Genomic DNA, 16489 nt, shown 5'->3' on the forward strand with positions numbered 1-16489 from the left:
CAAGAAGAAGGGAGCGAGAGCTGGCGATTGGCCGCCAGGGCACCCCAGAAAGAAAAAGTTTGGGGGGAAGGCTGCTGATTGGACGAGGGGCGCGTGGCGTAGCTCAGTTCCCCCCCACCCCCCACGTGCTCTGCCCGCCCCGCCGGATGGGGGGCGGGGCGGCAGGGGCGGGCCGTTAGGTCCGTTAAGCGCGGCGGTGGCCGCCGTGCGCGGCGCCTCTGCCACCGCGGGCAGCGGGCGCTGGGGGAAAGAGCTTCCTTTCCCCCCCCCCCCAAAGAGTCAACCTGGAGACAGCTAGTTTTAGGTTAATACTGCCTCAAGAGATTGYTAGAAGGAAATAATTAAATTGATTATTTTAGATATTTCATTGCAGACTGATGATGTTTGAAAGCAATATTGGCGAGTAGCTCAGGGTCTTTGAGAGAAGAGGCTGTAGCCCCCGAGTTGCCGTTTAGATGTGTTACAAGTAATGGTTTACCAGTCGCTCTGTTCCCTGCAGTCCTGTGCCAGGGGATAACCACACACAATGGAAAAACTTTAGTCAGATTTATTTATATGGTTCATTACGGTTGTTGCTATGTGAGTCACTTTATTTACATGAGGTTGGACAATGTACAGTTTACATATAGTACATTCAGAATCATTTCAATTTTGAAGCATAAATGTTATACTAAGAGTTGAGAAGCCAGTGGGCACCTTCAAAACAAAGTACATAAAAATATGGATATACATATACTGGCAAATTTGAAAAAATCTAAATTGAATGCAGTGTTACTCCAGGATGGACATTCCTACAATACAGTTCTTCTACAGTCATGTTCCAGGTATGGACATTGCAAAAGAACAGAGTTAAAAAAATAAATAAATAACAATATCATTTGAAAGTCACATCCTGTTCAAAAAAAACAACTTGTTAAAGCAACAAGGCCCTAGAACTGACAGGGGAGAAACAGTCTTGGAAGTTCAGGCTGAGATGTGCTCCAARGGGTCAACAATATATGGGGTAAAGTACATCTTTCAGAAGAGAAACAGAAGGGACAACAGCTTTATTAACTGCTGCAGAAATTTACTGTATGTACATGCTGTAATCCTCCCTCTCTAAGCCCTTCTGTAACCTTATTCATCCTTCCTTGGGGTTCATCTCTGTGTTCATAAGCTGGACTCCTGGGAACAAGAGATTTGTGAGGAGGGAAGCATGAGTTTGAGAGAGTAGAGTTGGACAGTCAAGGACATGAAGTAAAAGTACCTGGTTTGGAGAGACATCAACGCAGAATACCAGACAGGGAAAAAAAGCAACTATCAGGCACACAAAAATACTAGAGCTCAGCTATTGAGATCAAAGCACTTGGCCACTATTGGAAATGTAACTCATTTGCACTGAATATGTAATAGCATATTGCCATTAATAAAAAGTGCAACTGGAATTAGTCAGGATATCTAATAATACATGTTCAACATAGAGGAGAATAATGTAGCCATGCTGAATTAACTGGAACCAAATACATTAGAAGCTGCAAACAATTGCCATTACTTGCCAATTACTGTAAGTGGTTATTCTGGGCTCCATAACAATAGCAGCAAGTTTAAAAAAAAAAAAAAAACTAGCAGAAAGTTTTTCCTTGGAAAACTTTCCCTTACTTCTCAGGGGTATATATAAAGATTTCTCTTTTCATGTATTTTACACCATTTTTTGTTACACTGCAGTAACTGAGGCATATCTGACAAACACCGTAGGGTTTTGTAGTACAAACCTTCAACACAGGGACACAGCAACATATATAGACAAAAGCACTTCGGTAGCTTCTTAGAAAGGAGCCCTATTTTTTCCCTGATAAGAAAAAAATTAATTGCTGTATTGGTGGGGGGGGGGGGATGGGGGATCCTTTAAGGATAAGATAGAAATTCTGGAAACAGCTAACCCTTCAGAAGTATATTTTGCTGTTTGTATATACAGACACATTTCTTCTACTGTAGGAATCAATTCCAGTACAATAGTTTGGATCTCTTTTTTTTCGTATGACTCACTCCCCCACAGAGTAATATTGTTATAGACACCTCTAAATTCCCACTTCCTACCCACAATTAAACCTTTTTTTTTTAATCACATGACATCTCTGTTGCCATTTACCATACAAAAGTTGGCATGGTTCCATAAAAACATTAACTTCTTGATAAAAAGGTACAAGCAACTGCTTTTATACACATGGTATTTCACAATTGTATTCCTGCAAGCTGAAAATTAGCAGCAGCCTACCTCTGTGCGCTCCATAGTGCCATTACCACCTTGCATTTCTTTAGTAAACTAAAACTAAATTCCTCAAAGATAAACAGAGAAACAAATGTATAGTGTATCTGAGCAAAAATAGTTGAAAGCTTTATAATAAAAGAGCAAACACATTTTTTTAGAATAAAGTGAAACCCACAGGAATTTGCTATAGCAAACATAGAGGCTGTCCTCTCCATACACTACTCCTTCCAAGATGAGACCATCAGTATAAGCCTAGTCTGAAGCACATCAACAACCAGGAAATACTCTGCTACACTTTTTGTGCTGCACAGAACATCCACCTTCATCCTTCCTGACTAAGATCTGCTAAACAAGCTCAGCAATGGAGTAATGTTAATGTAGAAATACCATGTGGTAACTTGTCCAGTTTTATCCTTCCCCTTCCTGTGTCTCAAGCCAGTCAAAGCTGACAGTTAATGTCAACATGTTGACCCACAGCAAGGCTTTTCTTGTGCTAACACACTAAAGACAGGGCTTTAAAGTCAGTACTATTTCTTCAAGATGTTGTAAATAAATTATTCAATCACTGAAGAAAGAGATAATTTGATTTGAAATCTAACAATTCTCTGCAGACCCTCCGCACACTATGAGAAAAGTCAAAGAGCGTAACACTTGGTAGAAAAATAAGATGTGCCATTATACATTCAGAATGGCACGTGACATTATAAAAGCAAAGTCCTGAGAATGGACACCTGAATCCAAAGAGCTCCTTGAGCAAGAACCTGTTATGAAAAAAATTAGCCTATTATAAAACTAGCATACTAATAAAGACCTTTTAAAATAAGTTTATTAGTCAAATACAATTATAAAATTTAAATATTTRTACAGCAAGATGGAAAATTCTTAAAGCAACCCAAGGCTCCAAACTATTTTTTGCTGCAGTATACACAGGAATGGTTTCTTTTATGAGTTGATCCAACATCATCCTTTAGTTACTGAACAGCTTCTTGAAGGCATGTTGAATTTTGACAGTAAGTTTCACATTTGTCAGTGCAATATAAAAAAAAAAAATCAAGACCACAATAAACTGATTTCAAAATAATAATAATAACAAAGACAGGCACTTTGAAGTCAGCTACTCTGTAGATAGCTCATGGTTAATACTGTTTGTGTTGCTATAGTTCAAAGGGTACAGATTAAATTGTTCCTTTGCTGCAAAAGCACAAATAACATGTTCCAAATATTGTGGTTTGTTTTGCAAAACATGCAATAAAGCCCCCAATTTTTGAAAATCTTCTGTAGGAAAGAAGAAACAAAAGCAGCCAGAAATTGAAGTATTTGCAAACATCAGAGTAAGGCCCTTTAAAGTTTATTTAATGTATGTTAAACCCCTTCATTCTCAGGTAATAGATTAAGAGGCCGAGAGACACATCGTCTGCGAGGGTGTGGATACTGAAGGTTGGCAGTGTCAGCATCGCAAGAGTGCTCTATCAGAGGAGGAGGAGGAAGGAGCTGGGCATGACTGGACCATCTCGATCCAGCCCGTGGGGAATCCAGAGGGGGAAAGAAATACCTGAAACAGTTAAGACAGGAACAAAACACCAAAACAAAAACAAAACAAAAAACAGAAGAAAAAGAGAAAGGTAGTAAATACAAGGAGAACCAAAGGGGAGAAAAGACATGCTGGAAAAAAAATTAAAATAAAATGCTTTAGTATATCCATGCCAAAACCAATAGAACATAATAGCAGAAATCAAGGCTGTAATTCAAAACAAGACAAATCTAGAAGCTGTTCTCTAAATAGAAAGTACAACCTTTTCCACTGAAGTTCATAGAAAAGAATATTGTAAAAGTAATCCTAGCATACATTTTCCAAAGAATAGATTGCTTTGGAAATTGAAGAGATTCTGTAGCACAACTATTAACCTGCTTTCACTCTCCCAGAATTCCTGTGATTTGTTAACAGCTTTTAGTAACGCTTCATTTGCAACAAAAGATGCAACAAAAGTTGCATTAAATATTATGCAAGTACATGTTCTGCATACGCATCTAATTCAGATTAAGTTCACAGCACTTCTAGAATAGACGTAAAAACAATCATTTTGTTTTTACAATACTTTAAATTTAATAATATATATTTACAGAGAATAACTACTTCCAATGAAATACAGTCTTTGTATGTATTTACATATTTCTGCAAAATCGTCAGAGAAAATTTTTCTGGTAAATGCAAGGCTCAGAATTATGCCATTTCATGTCATTTTCCTGCCATTTTTATTATATCTTACCTGTAATACTTGCGCATTTTAGTATAGTTTTTAGATACCTAAAGGTTTTTCTGTCTTGTTTACAGTTCTGTGGACTTAGAGAAGAATGCTACGTGATTAATAAAATTATGGGACAATCCACATCAAGCTGCATTTTGGTTTTCGATTTCTGTATGGCTCATATGCATGCTTTTTTTAGGATACTATGCTCAGAATTTTAGTTACTCCATAGAATCATTGTCACAGGAACGTACAAATACATATCAGAAAAAGTACTCTTCGTTAGGATGAATAAAATATGACAGTACTTACAAAACATTTATTTGAAGTTGTACTAAGTTATAAATGAAGCAATACCAAACTATTAAAAGCTACTATCTGTACAATTGTCAAAGCACACTGTTTTCTTATTCCTTTAAGACTACAGTTTCATAYATTACAAAGCAGTTACAGAGTTGTGATGTTTGGGAACCTTAATCAGATATTAAACACTATGAAATGTAAAACAATCAGCTATCGAAACAATTTCAATGAAAACTATTTTAATGCTCACTTCCCTCCTCCCATCCCAATCAAGGACAAAAAAATCTTATTTTTACTCATGAACTAGTCTTTTAATTTAATTTTAATTTAACTTTCCAAAAAGCTGTTTTGATGGAAATTTTTTCCATAGGAGCCTAATTATTTTTCTATCAGAAGTTCTAACAGTATCAAACTGTGTTGGCTAGTACAAAAAAAGTATACAATGTGTTTTAGAAAGGCCTTTTGAACTGCGTTTAGTAGTTAGCTGGCTGCTGGTGTCTTGGGAGAGGTCAAACGGCGTTGGGGAGGGAAAAAAGGAGTTCACTTTCCATTCCTGTGTGCATGCAACAAGCAGCAAAACACCAAAGTTACTCCAGTTAGCTTGATATCAGCTCTGCTTTCTGTTAAAAAGGACATAATACAAATGGAGAAGGGAAATTGTATCACAGATCTAGACACATGATTATCAGCATAACAATACAGCACTACTGACTTCTTCCCCAATCTACATTGTCAATCATTCTAAAACAACTTTGACTGTTAACCCAGTTTGATGATCAGATGTGTTTTAACACATGAAACTTTTCCAAAGGCTGAAATCTGGCAATGCTTTAGCCGTTTTAAGTGTTTAAATGTATAAACACTGAAACATAGCATCTAGTCACAGACAAAATAAATTCCGCATATCATACCAATTTGGACAAATGTCAGTACATAAATCTTTATTAAAAATGTTAATCCACTAAAAAAAAGTTAGCAGCGATATTTACGCAATACAAGCCAATGTGATTACAAGAGAAAACAAGTAGTTAAATGCATCTTTTTTACAGTAAGGCTCTACCCTAAGACAAAAAATATATATATTCTGGAATTCCACAGCCACACACTTAATTCTATAACAAAAAGTGAATTCCACATTGGAGCCCAGAATAATTTCTAAATAAGAACAACAACAACAACTTTCAAAATATAGAATAATGGCAGGAGTCTAAAATAATTCTTGCCTGTGAGGAGTAAAAAAAATGCTGAAGTTTCAGTTTCACAATGGCTTATTACCAAATTAAGGGAGAGGATATAAACATCCACTAGAGTAGGGTAAGGCTGCCTTGCTGGCAGCAGCACAGTTTTAGATAAGGAGATTGGGAAAACACACCCTACGCCAAAGAGGTATGAAATGGCTCCCTCTAGGAGTCCAGGCAAATACAGTTATACAGCTTTGGATATCACACTTCCCAGTCAGGATTGCGTTTCAGCACTTTTGCTACAAAATAAGTAGCACCTCCTGCAACTAGATGACCAATATCATTTTGGCCTTCATTCTTGCTAGGGGCTTGGCCTGTAACCACCTCTTCCTCTCCCATCTATCTTATGAGGAATATGTGAAAGCCTTTCTCTGTTCAACAGAGCTAAGGGTCTGGAAGTCAGAACCGCCATTCAGGATTCACTGACAAAGGGAAAAGAAACCAAACGTACCAAAACTCCCCAAAAGCAAACTGTTATAGTACTTCACAGACGAATATTTTAAACTTAAAGCCCCGTTAGTAGCTGTATATGGATGGAAATGGAGGCAATTCCATGGCATTAGAAAAAGTAACTGTGGTCACAAAACTTAGAAGTTGCTGCTGTGGAATTTGGTCCCATCAAGTCTTTATACAGGACACATCCTGTAAAGTGACTGCACGCATTCCACCATACAATGCAGGTTTCAATAGTTTAGCAAGAGTATTTCCAGATTTTGGCGTTGACAGATTAAAAATGATTTATTTCAGTTAAGGCAGTTAAGCTTATCTACTAAACAGCAATCACTACAAAATAAAAGCATAATGGAGAAAGAAAATTCATCTGCAATAAGAACTTCATATGAATAAGCAAGAATAAAAAAAAAACACAACTTTTATTCCATTGGTGTTACACCTGCAAAAATGCAAGTAAAACAAAATAAGGCTAATATGCTATTATTGAACTATACATTATGAAATATCCTTCCCCACTTCTTTTGCTGCATTATCCCAATCAAAAATGGAAATAGTGGCTGGTATTTACATTTAACTTATAAACATATATCTCAGAGGGCAGTTGTTACTCAGCAGTATGATGAAGTTTCTCCTTGTTTGAAACTATTAAAAACACTTTTTTGAAATAATGTGAAAGGAATAAAGTGAAAACAATTGTTTGTATTACTTATTTAAACAGAACGATTCAGTACAGGTTATGGTTTTCTTGGTTTTCCTCTTAACACTGGCATAATACACACCACCTCAGAGCAAAAACAGGATAGCCTGGATAAGTATTAAAGCAATAAATGACATGCACTTAAACATAAAATAGGCATGAATATTAAGCCAAATTAAGAATTAATAATATTCAGAGAAAAGTATTTTCTGAAATTCACTCTCTGTACTAATTAGCCTACCTGCCAGCAGATGATCCATTTAGTGAGTTCTGTAGGCTTGTATTGGCTGAACCTAGAGAGGCATTAAAAATTCCCTGCTGAGAACTACCATTGACTGGACTCCCGTTACCTTTCAGTATACCAGTGCACTTCCAGTTGTCCATATAATTAGCTGCAAATATATATATAAACAAAAAAGTTAATTTGCTGAAGCTCAACTTTTGAAACGATTATGATGTTTCAATGGCTATGCAGCTAGTGTGAATTAGAATTGTATTTCAATACAGATATATAAACTCAAAACAGCTGAAAGTTTGGCCTTTTAACTGTCTGACAGTCTCTGACTACCTATTATTTAAACCTCAGTTCTGTTCAATAGCAAGAATGAGTTAGCTTTGTCCTTATTAAAATGCTAACCAAGAACCAAATGAAAATGGCTGAGGAAACTGCCACTGATTTTTGTTGTTGCTTTGGAAATCTGAACAGGAAAAAAATCCAGGGAAAAAAAAACAGTTTGTATGAATGCTGCTGTAATGAATACAGATTTTCTGGTTTTGGCAGCAGACAAAGACAGCAATGCTATACATATGTTAATTTAAACAATTTTCTATCATTTGAATCCAATGAGAAAAAAATGTGGGTGTATCAGTTATTACAGTAACAACTATTCACAGCAATCTAAATCATACAACAAAACAAGTGTTCAAGCACAAAAAGTTATTTCCTTTCCCCAATGCACACAGGAATATTAAAATCTACTATCCAATAAACTAAAAGGAACTTAAGACCCCAAAAATGTATTAAGCTTTCTTAAGTACATTTTTAGCATACCACAAAGCTAATTGTACTTCAAATGAAAGACTTGTAGAGTTCTTACCCTTCCATAGCCGAACACAGCCATCATCACCAGAGGAGGCAAGCACTGTGCCTGTAATATTCCAGCTCACTCGCCAGACCTGGGAGTTATGATTATCAAACTGAGCCGCAATATGAATTTCAAATTTTGTTAATCCTCCAGAAGAAGTCAATTCTTTCCTGTTTAAGAGAAAAGAGACAGTTTCATACACAAGTGTTCAAAGGTCTATCTTGAACATGCACACAGAAAGAGAGGACTAGGTCCTTCAAGGAGTTTATGTAACAATTGTTACTAGATTAGGAATGTTAAGAGATATTCAGACAAATCTATTGTCTTGCTCATAGTCTTGTCATCTTAAAAATCAGGCTCCTAAAAACAACTCTGCATAGATTAAAATATTTAAATAGGTACAAATAATTTCTTTGCTTCCCAGACACTATTAAAATAAGACTATATAGTATGCATCACATCATACTGAACTATGTTCCTTTAAAGCTCACCTTAGAGGTTTTAGTGTGAAAATTCGTACATCTTTGGTTGCTACAGCTAAGATGTGGAAGGATCTTCCCAGGTTTGGAGCAAATGCAATATCATGTACAGGATCTGTGACTGTCATAAGAGCTTCTGCTTTTGCATATTTTCTGTAGAAAAGCAAATAAGAAATTAATCTTAAATGTCATCCAAGTTACCAGTGATGCAATTTAAACAAACCACACATAGGGGAACAGGGAAAGAGGGATTAGCGATGAGACTTGCAAAAATAAAAATATTTTCCTAACATAAACTAAATTGAAAGTCTTAAGTAATAAATACAAGCTGATTTCTTTAAAATTTGAATACATCAGATATATAACAATAGCTACTAACAGTGGGCTAAATCGTACAACAAAGTAAGACTTCCAGTAGAAAGAACATATTTCTGTGAGTTGGAAAAGGGAAATAAAAAGATTCTTCCATTCACAAATCTAAAAGGAATTTATATTCTAATAATTTAGTCAATTTTCTGTGCTTGTAAGCAGACCACTGTCTGCCTACTTTGCTATATGACAAACATGCATGCCATTATATTCTCATGTACCACAAGATAAGTTACACCAACTTTTCTTTATTGTGAATGCACAGAGAACATCATCTGAAGCAAGGCATAAATCCACAAGACACCTTGGCTCCATTCACATGGCAATCATTCCGAATGAAACAGAAGTTCTTTGTCATTATTTAACTAACTTAGAAGTGGTTGTGCATACACTTCTTGGCATTTTTGGTTCTGAATTCTTAACTCTACAAACTGAAACATGTAACTTTTACAGCATGTTAAGTCACAAAACTTCCTCCCATTATAAACATACTTTTCTCTTTAACATTGTACTGTTACATTTTTGAGCATATTTAAGATAGCCTTTAAAAAGAGTGCCTAGTGCAGGGCAATTCAAATTTTAACTCTGGTCCTATTAATTCCTCGTGCAAAATTAAATACATAAATTAACAGAAGGAGAAACAACAATTCCCACTTTAAAACTCTGGTAATAATACTGGCATTTCCACACTGAGAACAAAATTATCAAAATCCATAATGTCCATTAACATCAGTAAATATTCTGAGGTCTCTCTTCCTTTTTCCCATTCAGTGGCACAGGGACATAAGTTATCAATTACTATGGGCAGTTTTTCCAAGACAAACTCTCCAGAGACAAAACTGAGGAGTATATCATTTACCACTCCTCTCCACATGTAATGATGGGAATGAAATAAAAGGTCATATACTACGAACTATTCTAAGACCCACAAATGTTATACTGGTTAGTTGTTTAGCATACCTGGTGTTTTCACTATATTCATAAATTTGAACCTTAGCCAATATATTTGGACTGTTGTCATCGCTTCCTACAGCTATCATTGGAGAATGAGCTCGAGAGCTAGAAGGGAAAACAGTAAATACTTTTATATTTATAGATCATTTCACAGAAAGTAACAAAAAAGTATTTAAAAAATGTAAAAGATTTCAGACACACATCTTTAAAGAAAACAAAAAAACACACTAAAACATTAGTAAGTGTCATTCAGTTATCTGTGCAACCTCAATTCTGTTGTCTTGAATGCCCACCTTATACACCAAATACAGATAAAATATCGGAGAAACATCATTTGGCAATTCAAGATCATGATAATGTATTTATCCAGAGAACAGAATTGAATTTATGTAGTCATCTGCAGTCAAGAATTTCTTATATATTACATAGCAGAGTCTGCATCTTATCCACTACTCTTACATTCTTACTTACTGAGATAGGAAGATTTCATTCAGGTTTCAGAAGAGGGGTTACATTTACAGGGTAAACATATATGAATTCTAATGTTATCAATTTTAACACCACCCAATGCATCAAAAGAAAATCTGTACTTTGATCATTCAGCACAGATTACAACTACATGAATTAAAAAAAAAAAAAAAAAAAAAAAGCATCAGCAGGATACAGACCACTGCTTCCATAGGAAAAAGACATTCAGCATTTCCGAAGTGAACAGAATCCAAAGCAGTTCAGCCCTGAATGTTTTTTTCCCTTCCTGTTATTGCTGGGGGAGATTGTGAGATGCGAAATAAAAGGAGACCTCTGCTCACATGTACTCTTCTGGGCAAGGACTACCCAACCGCCACACTTCCTGTCCAAACAGGTAAGTGCACCACAGAGCCCCTGAGGGTACAACTAAAGAAACAGTGGCTTTGTATTTCTGAGAGCAACACTCCTGCAGTTCCTAGCACAATACATTCTATTGCACTGGCAGGGGGCATGTCCTTGTTCGAATTATCAAAATTATTATCTATGGCAACATCTTTCTTAAGGAATGAAAGTGAAAAAAGAATTTTCCCTTTATAAACACTTTCGCATAAGAAAATCTCAATTAAACTTTGTGGAATAAATAAAAGGTACTCGGTAGCTCTTCAGATTATTATTTTGGCTCAGCCAGACTGGCTTTATTACAGGAATTGTCAGCAGCTTTTTTCCAGCCCTTACAAATACTTAACTTTCTCTGGGCATATTTGGGGATTTTACTCTATAACATTTCAGAACTCTTTGGATCTTCTGCTTAAGTTCTCATACAGCAACACCTACAGGCTTAATAACATACCTTGAAGGATTCCAAGAAATGCAGCTGCAGCTTAGCTTACATGAGATTTCATGCTGCAGTGACCACTGACTGAGATTCATCACATCTGGAGCTTCATAAATCCTTACAACTCCATCTGCTGAACAAGTTGCTAACATAAGACCTATATGCTTGGGAGCAAACTTAACATCTGTAACAGATGTCCTACTGTCCACTAGAGTTGTCCTCTTTACCTGCAAACAAAAAGGGAAATTGTTGAAGGAAATGCTAGCAATTTCCATCAAAAATTTATACCGTAAGAAAAGCTAATGAAAGTCTGACGGCGCCACTTTATAGGATCACCTAACCATATGCATTTCACATACTAACTCTTTCATCTAGRACTAAAAAAAGATCTTTATACACCAACTTACAGGAGAAGTGACAGATCATTGCACTGATGCAGTTCCAAACAGGGATATACTCACAGTGATATAACAGTACTGATAGCAGCCAGAGTTGTTTAGTTTAGATTCTTGCAGGGGGGGACATAATATGCAGTATGAGATTATTGCATGCCTTTGGCCACAGGCAGTTTGAAACTGTCCTCTTGATTCATACTGGTGACAATGCTAAATGTGAAGCCTAATGATGTTGCTTTTAAACTTCAGTGGGTTTTTTTTCCCCTCTGAATTTTACCTTAAAGCATTTTCTCAGCAAAAAGTATCAGAAAAACAAATATTTCTGATAGAGTGGGTGAACTCAAAAGACACTTGATAGGATGAAAAAGGAAAAACTATAAACCCTTGTTTTTCCAAGTTGCCTCCACTCCTGCCAAGTAGTATGAGTTTGAGCTGAAAATTAGAAGTCTCAACTGCCTTCTGTGCAGAAAGTCAGCTTTCACGCCCCACTGGGTGCCAATGGTACCTAACTTTTCACAGTTACGTATTTTAATATTATAAAACTTCAGTATACGGCAGATATTTTAACAACCTAAAATAAACAAAATATTAGAGACAAAAATAGCATACTGACTGAGATATATAAGATTATGCATGAAAAATACTTGCAAAATAATCTGCTTAGATTTAAAATTCCCTTTGTAAATGCTGTCCACAAAATCTATTTTGGGGTGAAATGTTTTTCCTCCAAACCTGAGCTATTGTTTGAAAGATGAAAAAGAACAGTGTGAGAGAGCTCAACTAAGCACTTATCCCAGAGAAAGAAAATGCACAACTTTAATTCTGCTGTAGATGGAATCATGTCCGCAGGTTTGCAAGGGGAATATCTTATTAGGAAACGCTAATAGAAATGACACTCATTGGTCTTAATGTTGCTATTCAGCTGTTTGCGCAGAGGTTTTAAAGCGCTTACCCTATAAGTTAACAAGAATGATGAAAAACAGCCAGTCAGGATTTTATATTAACACAAAAAAACCAGGGTGCACTCTCTGACTTTATCAAGAAGAGAAAATATGTCGCAGAAACAGAAGTGACCAGTAACTCAGTATTTGGAACCATTTTTATCTTCAGTCTTCTGCTTAATTCTAGAGTTTAAGCATTTGAAAGCTTCAGCCCTTTATGATAAGCAAACAAATTAATTAGGAACAGAAAATACATTCATACAAAAACATATAAAAACTGTAATTAATATGTTGAAGTCTCACCCAGTGACTCTGCCCTCGGAGTTTATCATTTGACTCTCCCACTATTTCTTCCCATACAGCTGCAGTTCTGTCAAAAGAGCAGGAAGCCAGGACCTGACCAAATTCAGGATGAGCCCATGTGACACGCCACACAGATCCACTATGCGTCTGCAAGATAAAACCAAAACGCTATAGCCTAGGGAAACATACTTATTCTATTATTCCAAGCAACCATGCATGATTTTAAAGTAGATTTTCATGCCCTTCTGCTGCAAAAAAGTAAATCCTAGGAAGTTGTAAGACCATTCCTCTTTTATAAGGCTCAAAGTTATATAGCAACTGTTGAATTTGTTTATTTCTATAAGCACTGCAAAGTCTCACTACTATTGGTTAATTATTACAAATCCATTTCAAGGCATTATTTATTACTTCTTTAAATGCTAAGTTCCAACAAATGCTTGCAAGGTAAGATTTTGCCTTGATGCAAGAATTATAGCTTTATTTTCAGCCATTACCAAGCTCTTTTTATAAGCTCCCCTGTACTTTTCTAAAGCATATGCAGAGCATTACTTATCTTCTCCTTCTTCATAAGAAACTCCTCTTTCATACCTAGTCAACTGAATGCTTCTTTTTCTAAAGAAAGAGAACTCAAAAACTTCACTTGCATTTCCATATATAGGGTTTAGTGTATTGCAGTCCTATCCTACAGAGGTTTAAGGACAATTGAAAACCTGAACACCCCAGTTATCCTAATGAAGCATAGAGACTTGTCTTCATATGACATATTTCTCAGAAAGATGAAAAAATACACAGACGGCCCAATGTTGTAACATTTACTAGACTGGCTGCTTCCTTTTTTTTAAGTTTTAGAATATGTGAAAAGGAGGCATTCAATTCAAAACATGGATATTGTTTTCCAGCTTCCTTACTCTTGTTACCAGTATGTCTTCTAATAACAAATTCTGCCAAGRTAATTATTAAGTACTAATAGTACAAGACTCCATCAACCTCTGCTTTAAGTGAGAGGTGTTACAGATGTTTTATAGAAGTGGAGAAGGCTGCTTTATTATAAAGAACACTGTATTCACAAGAAACAAAAGCATTTATACTCTACAAGTCACAAAAACTAAGCACACTTTGACAAAACACTGGAGACATTATGGTGCAACTAAGTAATTATTCTCAATACAGACCTTCCAGCTGGCAGTGCAATGCCAATCCCCATTTTCACTTTTGTCCCAGACCTAATGAGAAATCAAAATACAATCATACAACTTGTATATAAAGCTTATTAGGTAGTACCAGAAAAAGAGCCATTAAAAAAAAAAAAAAAGTACCACAAGTTATTTTCCTCCAGAAAATCCTATCTGGTCCGGTACACAACTGCACCTCACTCAATCTTGAAAATATCCTTACTACAGGTCTGGGGAAGAGGCATACATCTGCAAAACCCACTATAGTATGAGGGCTATTATTTTTTTAAACAACAAATTATTTACAGAAGACAAATTATTACAATTTTCATCACTTCACTTTGATCTCACATTCCATGGGCATGCCAAAATTACTCAGCTTAACCATTGTGCTCCTACAGTCCTCACCATGGCACGTGCTCAGAGATAGTTCCAAAACCCTGATGTGGCTCCTGGCAATCACCAAGGACAGAGTAGAGCAGCAAAGAGAAACTGATCTGAGTGGGTTAACAGATCTTGTTTCTAATATATCTGACTTGAATTATAACCATTCTCTCAATTTCTCTCAACTTTCCAAAAATCTTCCTCATCTTTGCAACTTTTTTAGATAAATCATGAAGGAATTCATGAATCTCATCAAGGAAAGACAACTCAGGACACCCTAGCAGCCACTTCTTGTTTCTCACTCATTCACTATATAACTGTATTGAAATAATATTACCTCATTTTTGCCATTCTGGATCTCTAATACAACCTTGGTTATAATCAATTCACCAGGCCAGCTTCACTATAATTTCTCCCTGATTCCTATTCTGCAGGGCCCATCTAGGGCAGAAAGGACCTAAAACAGATACCAAATAACAGATATACTGCTATTTCAGCAGTGTTGTAAAATTCTGGTTAGAGTAAACATTTTCAAGACTATCTTATAAAGATACTAGTATGATTGGAAAGTAACATTATACCACTGAACAACATTGTTCCTAAATTTCATCTACCTCATGGCATCTTTCTTAAGTATATTCTCTTTAATTTTACATACTCAATCCAGATCAAAAGCTGACTTGGTTGTTGGTTTATTTGTTTGGGTAGGGGTTTTTTTTGACATGTGGGGGAGGGAAGAGGGGCTGTTTACTTGTTTTTAAGCCTGATCTAAATTAGACATAGCTATTTATTGAAAAGCACTAACATTTTCGCAACCATTTTCCAGGTGTGTATATATATAAGATATTATTGTCCTCTACAAACTGAATGCCTTAAATCTAATAATATGTAACCCTTGAAATTTTGTTGATCTTCTCCCTATGCTCATATAATGGATAAAGCAATTAACTTTTCATTTATCATGATTTTAGTTCCTCTAAAGGAGTGTGAAATTAAGGTTTCCAGCATTTTATCTGTCTGAGCATGCACAGAACACTTCAGTTTGTTGTTGATTGTTAGCACTTAAGTATGAGACAGTGGCTTCCTCCCCTAGTGCCCTCAAATAAATGTAGCTTTTCAGATGAAGCAACATAACAAGCTGCATTGCTATAGCCACAACATTTTAAGGATATATAAAAAAAAGGCAAGAGCTGTCAGGAGAAAAAATATTATCTATTTAGACCAATTAATACCGATAGGAAGGGCCTTTCCGGGTACTGGGCACACAGTCCCATCATCCCATGCGACATGAAAACAGCAAACTACGAAACTACTGATCCTGTTTCAGATCTAAGAATGAGGATCGGGTGTTTGCGTGGTTTTCCCAGCTGCAGCAAAGGGTCGAAAAAAATGTGCATTTCTACTGTGTGTGTGTGTGTGTGTGTGTGCGCGTGCACGTGCATAAATATAAAGGAAGTATTACGTATAAGTACATCCTGGCTTTACCGTCCCTGCCGTTCAAGTCTGAGGGCGCACCCGTTCAGCTCAAGAATTGCAGCTGGGGCTTTCTGCAGCACTTGCCCAGCGCAGCCCCCCGGACGCAGGGGGAGCCCGAAGGCCGGTACCCGGCGGCTGGGGCGACGCTTCGCCCCAAGGCCTCGGCGCCACACGGCGGAGCGGGGGGAGGGACGGGCTCCCTCGGGCCTGCAGGCCCGCCAGGACGGGAAGGGCGGCCGCCCGGGCATTGCAGCTCCGCACGGCCGCGCCCGGTGCCGCCAGCGGCCCGGCAGGCCGCGCCGCTGCGGGCTCCCGCGGGCAGGCGCTGCCTTCCCCCCCCTCCCCCGTCCCCAGGCCCGGCGGCTCCCGCTCACTTTGACGCTTTGGTCGCTGGAGCACGTCGCCATGCGCCGCCCGTGGAAGTCGAAGGAGACATCGTG

General features: G+C 37.1%; 1 protein-coding gene across 1 annotated transcript; it reads right to left on the minus strand.

The window, feature by feature from the left end:
- Positions 1-3056: 3056 nt before the first annotated feature.
- SEH1L (SEH1 like nucleoporin) lies at positions 3057-16483 on the minus strand. Its single transcript, XM_026063075.1, has 9 exons — positions 16424-16483; positions 14190-14240; positions 13018-13164; positions 11394-11605; positions 10082-10180; positions 8765-8905; positions 8286-8443; positions 7430-7580; positions 3057-3800 (listed from the first exon to the last, which is right to left on the minus strand). Exons 1-9 carry the CDS (start codon positions 16454-16456, stop codon positions 3611-3613), a joined length of 1182 nt encoding a protein of 393 aa, XP_025918860.1. The 5' UTR covers positions 16457-16483; the 3' UTR covers positions 3057-3610.
- Between the last annotated feature and the right edge of the window lie 6 nt (positions 16484-16489).

This window comes from Apteryx rowi, unplaced genomic scaffold (genome assembly GCF_003343035.1).
Source record: "Apteryx rowi isolate R43461 unplaced genomic scaffold, aptRow1 scaffold_199, whole genome shotgun sequence".
NCBI lineage: Eukaryota > Metazoa > Chordata > Aves > Apterygiformes > Apterygidae > Apteryx > Apteryx rowi.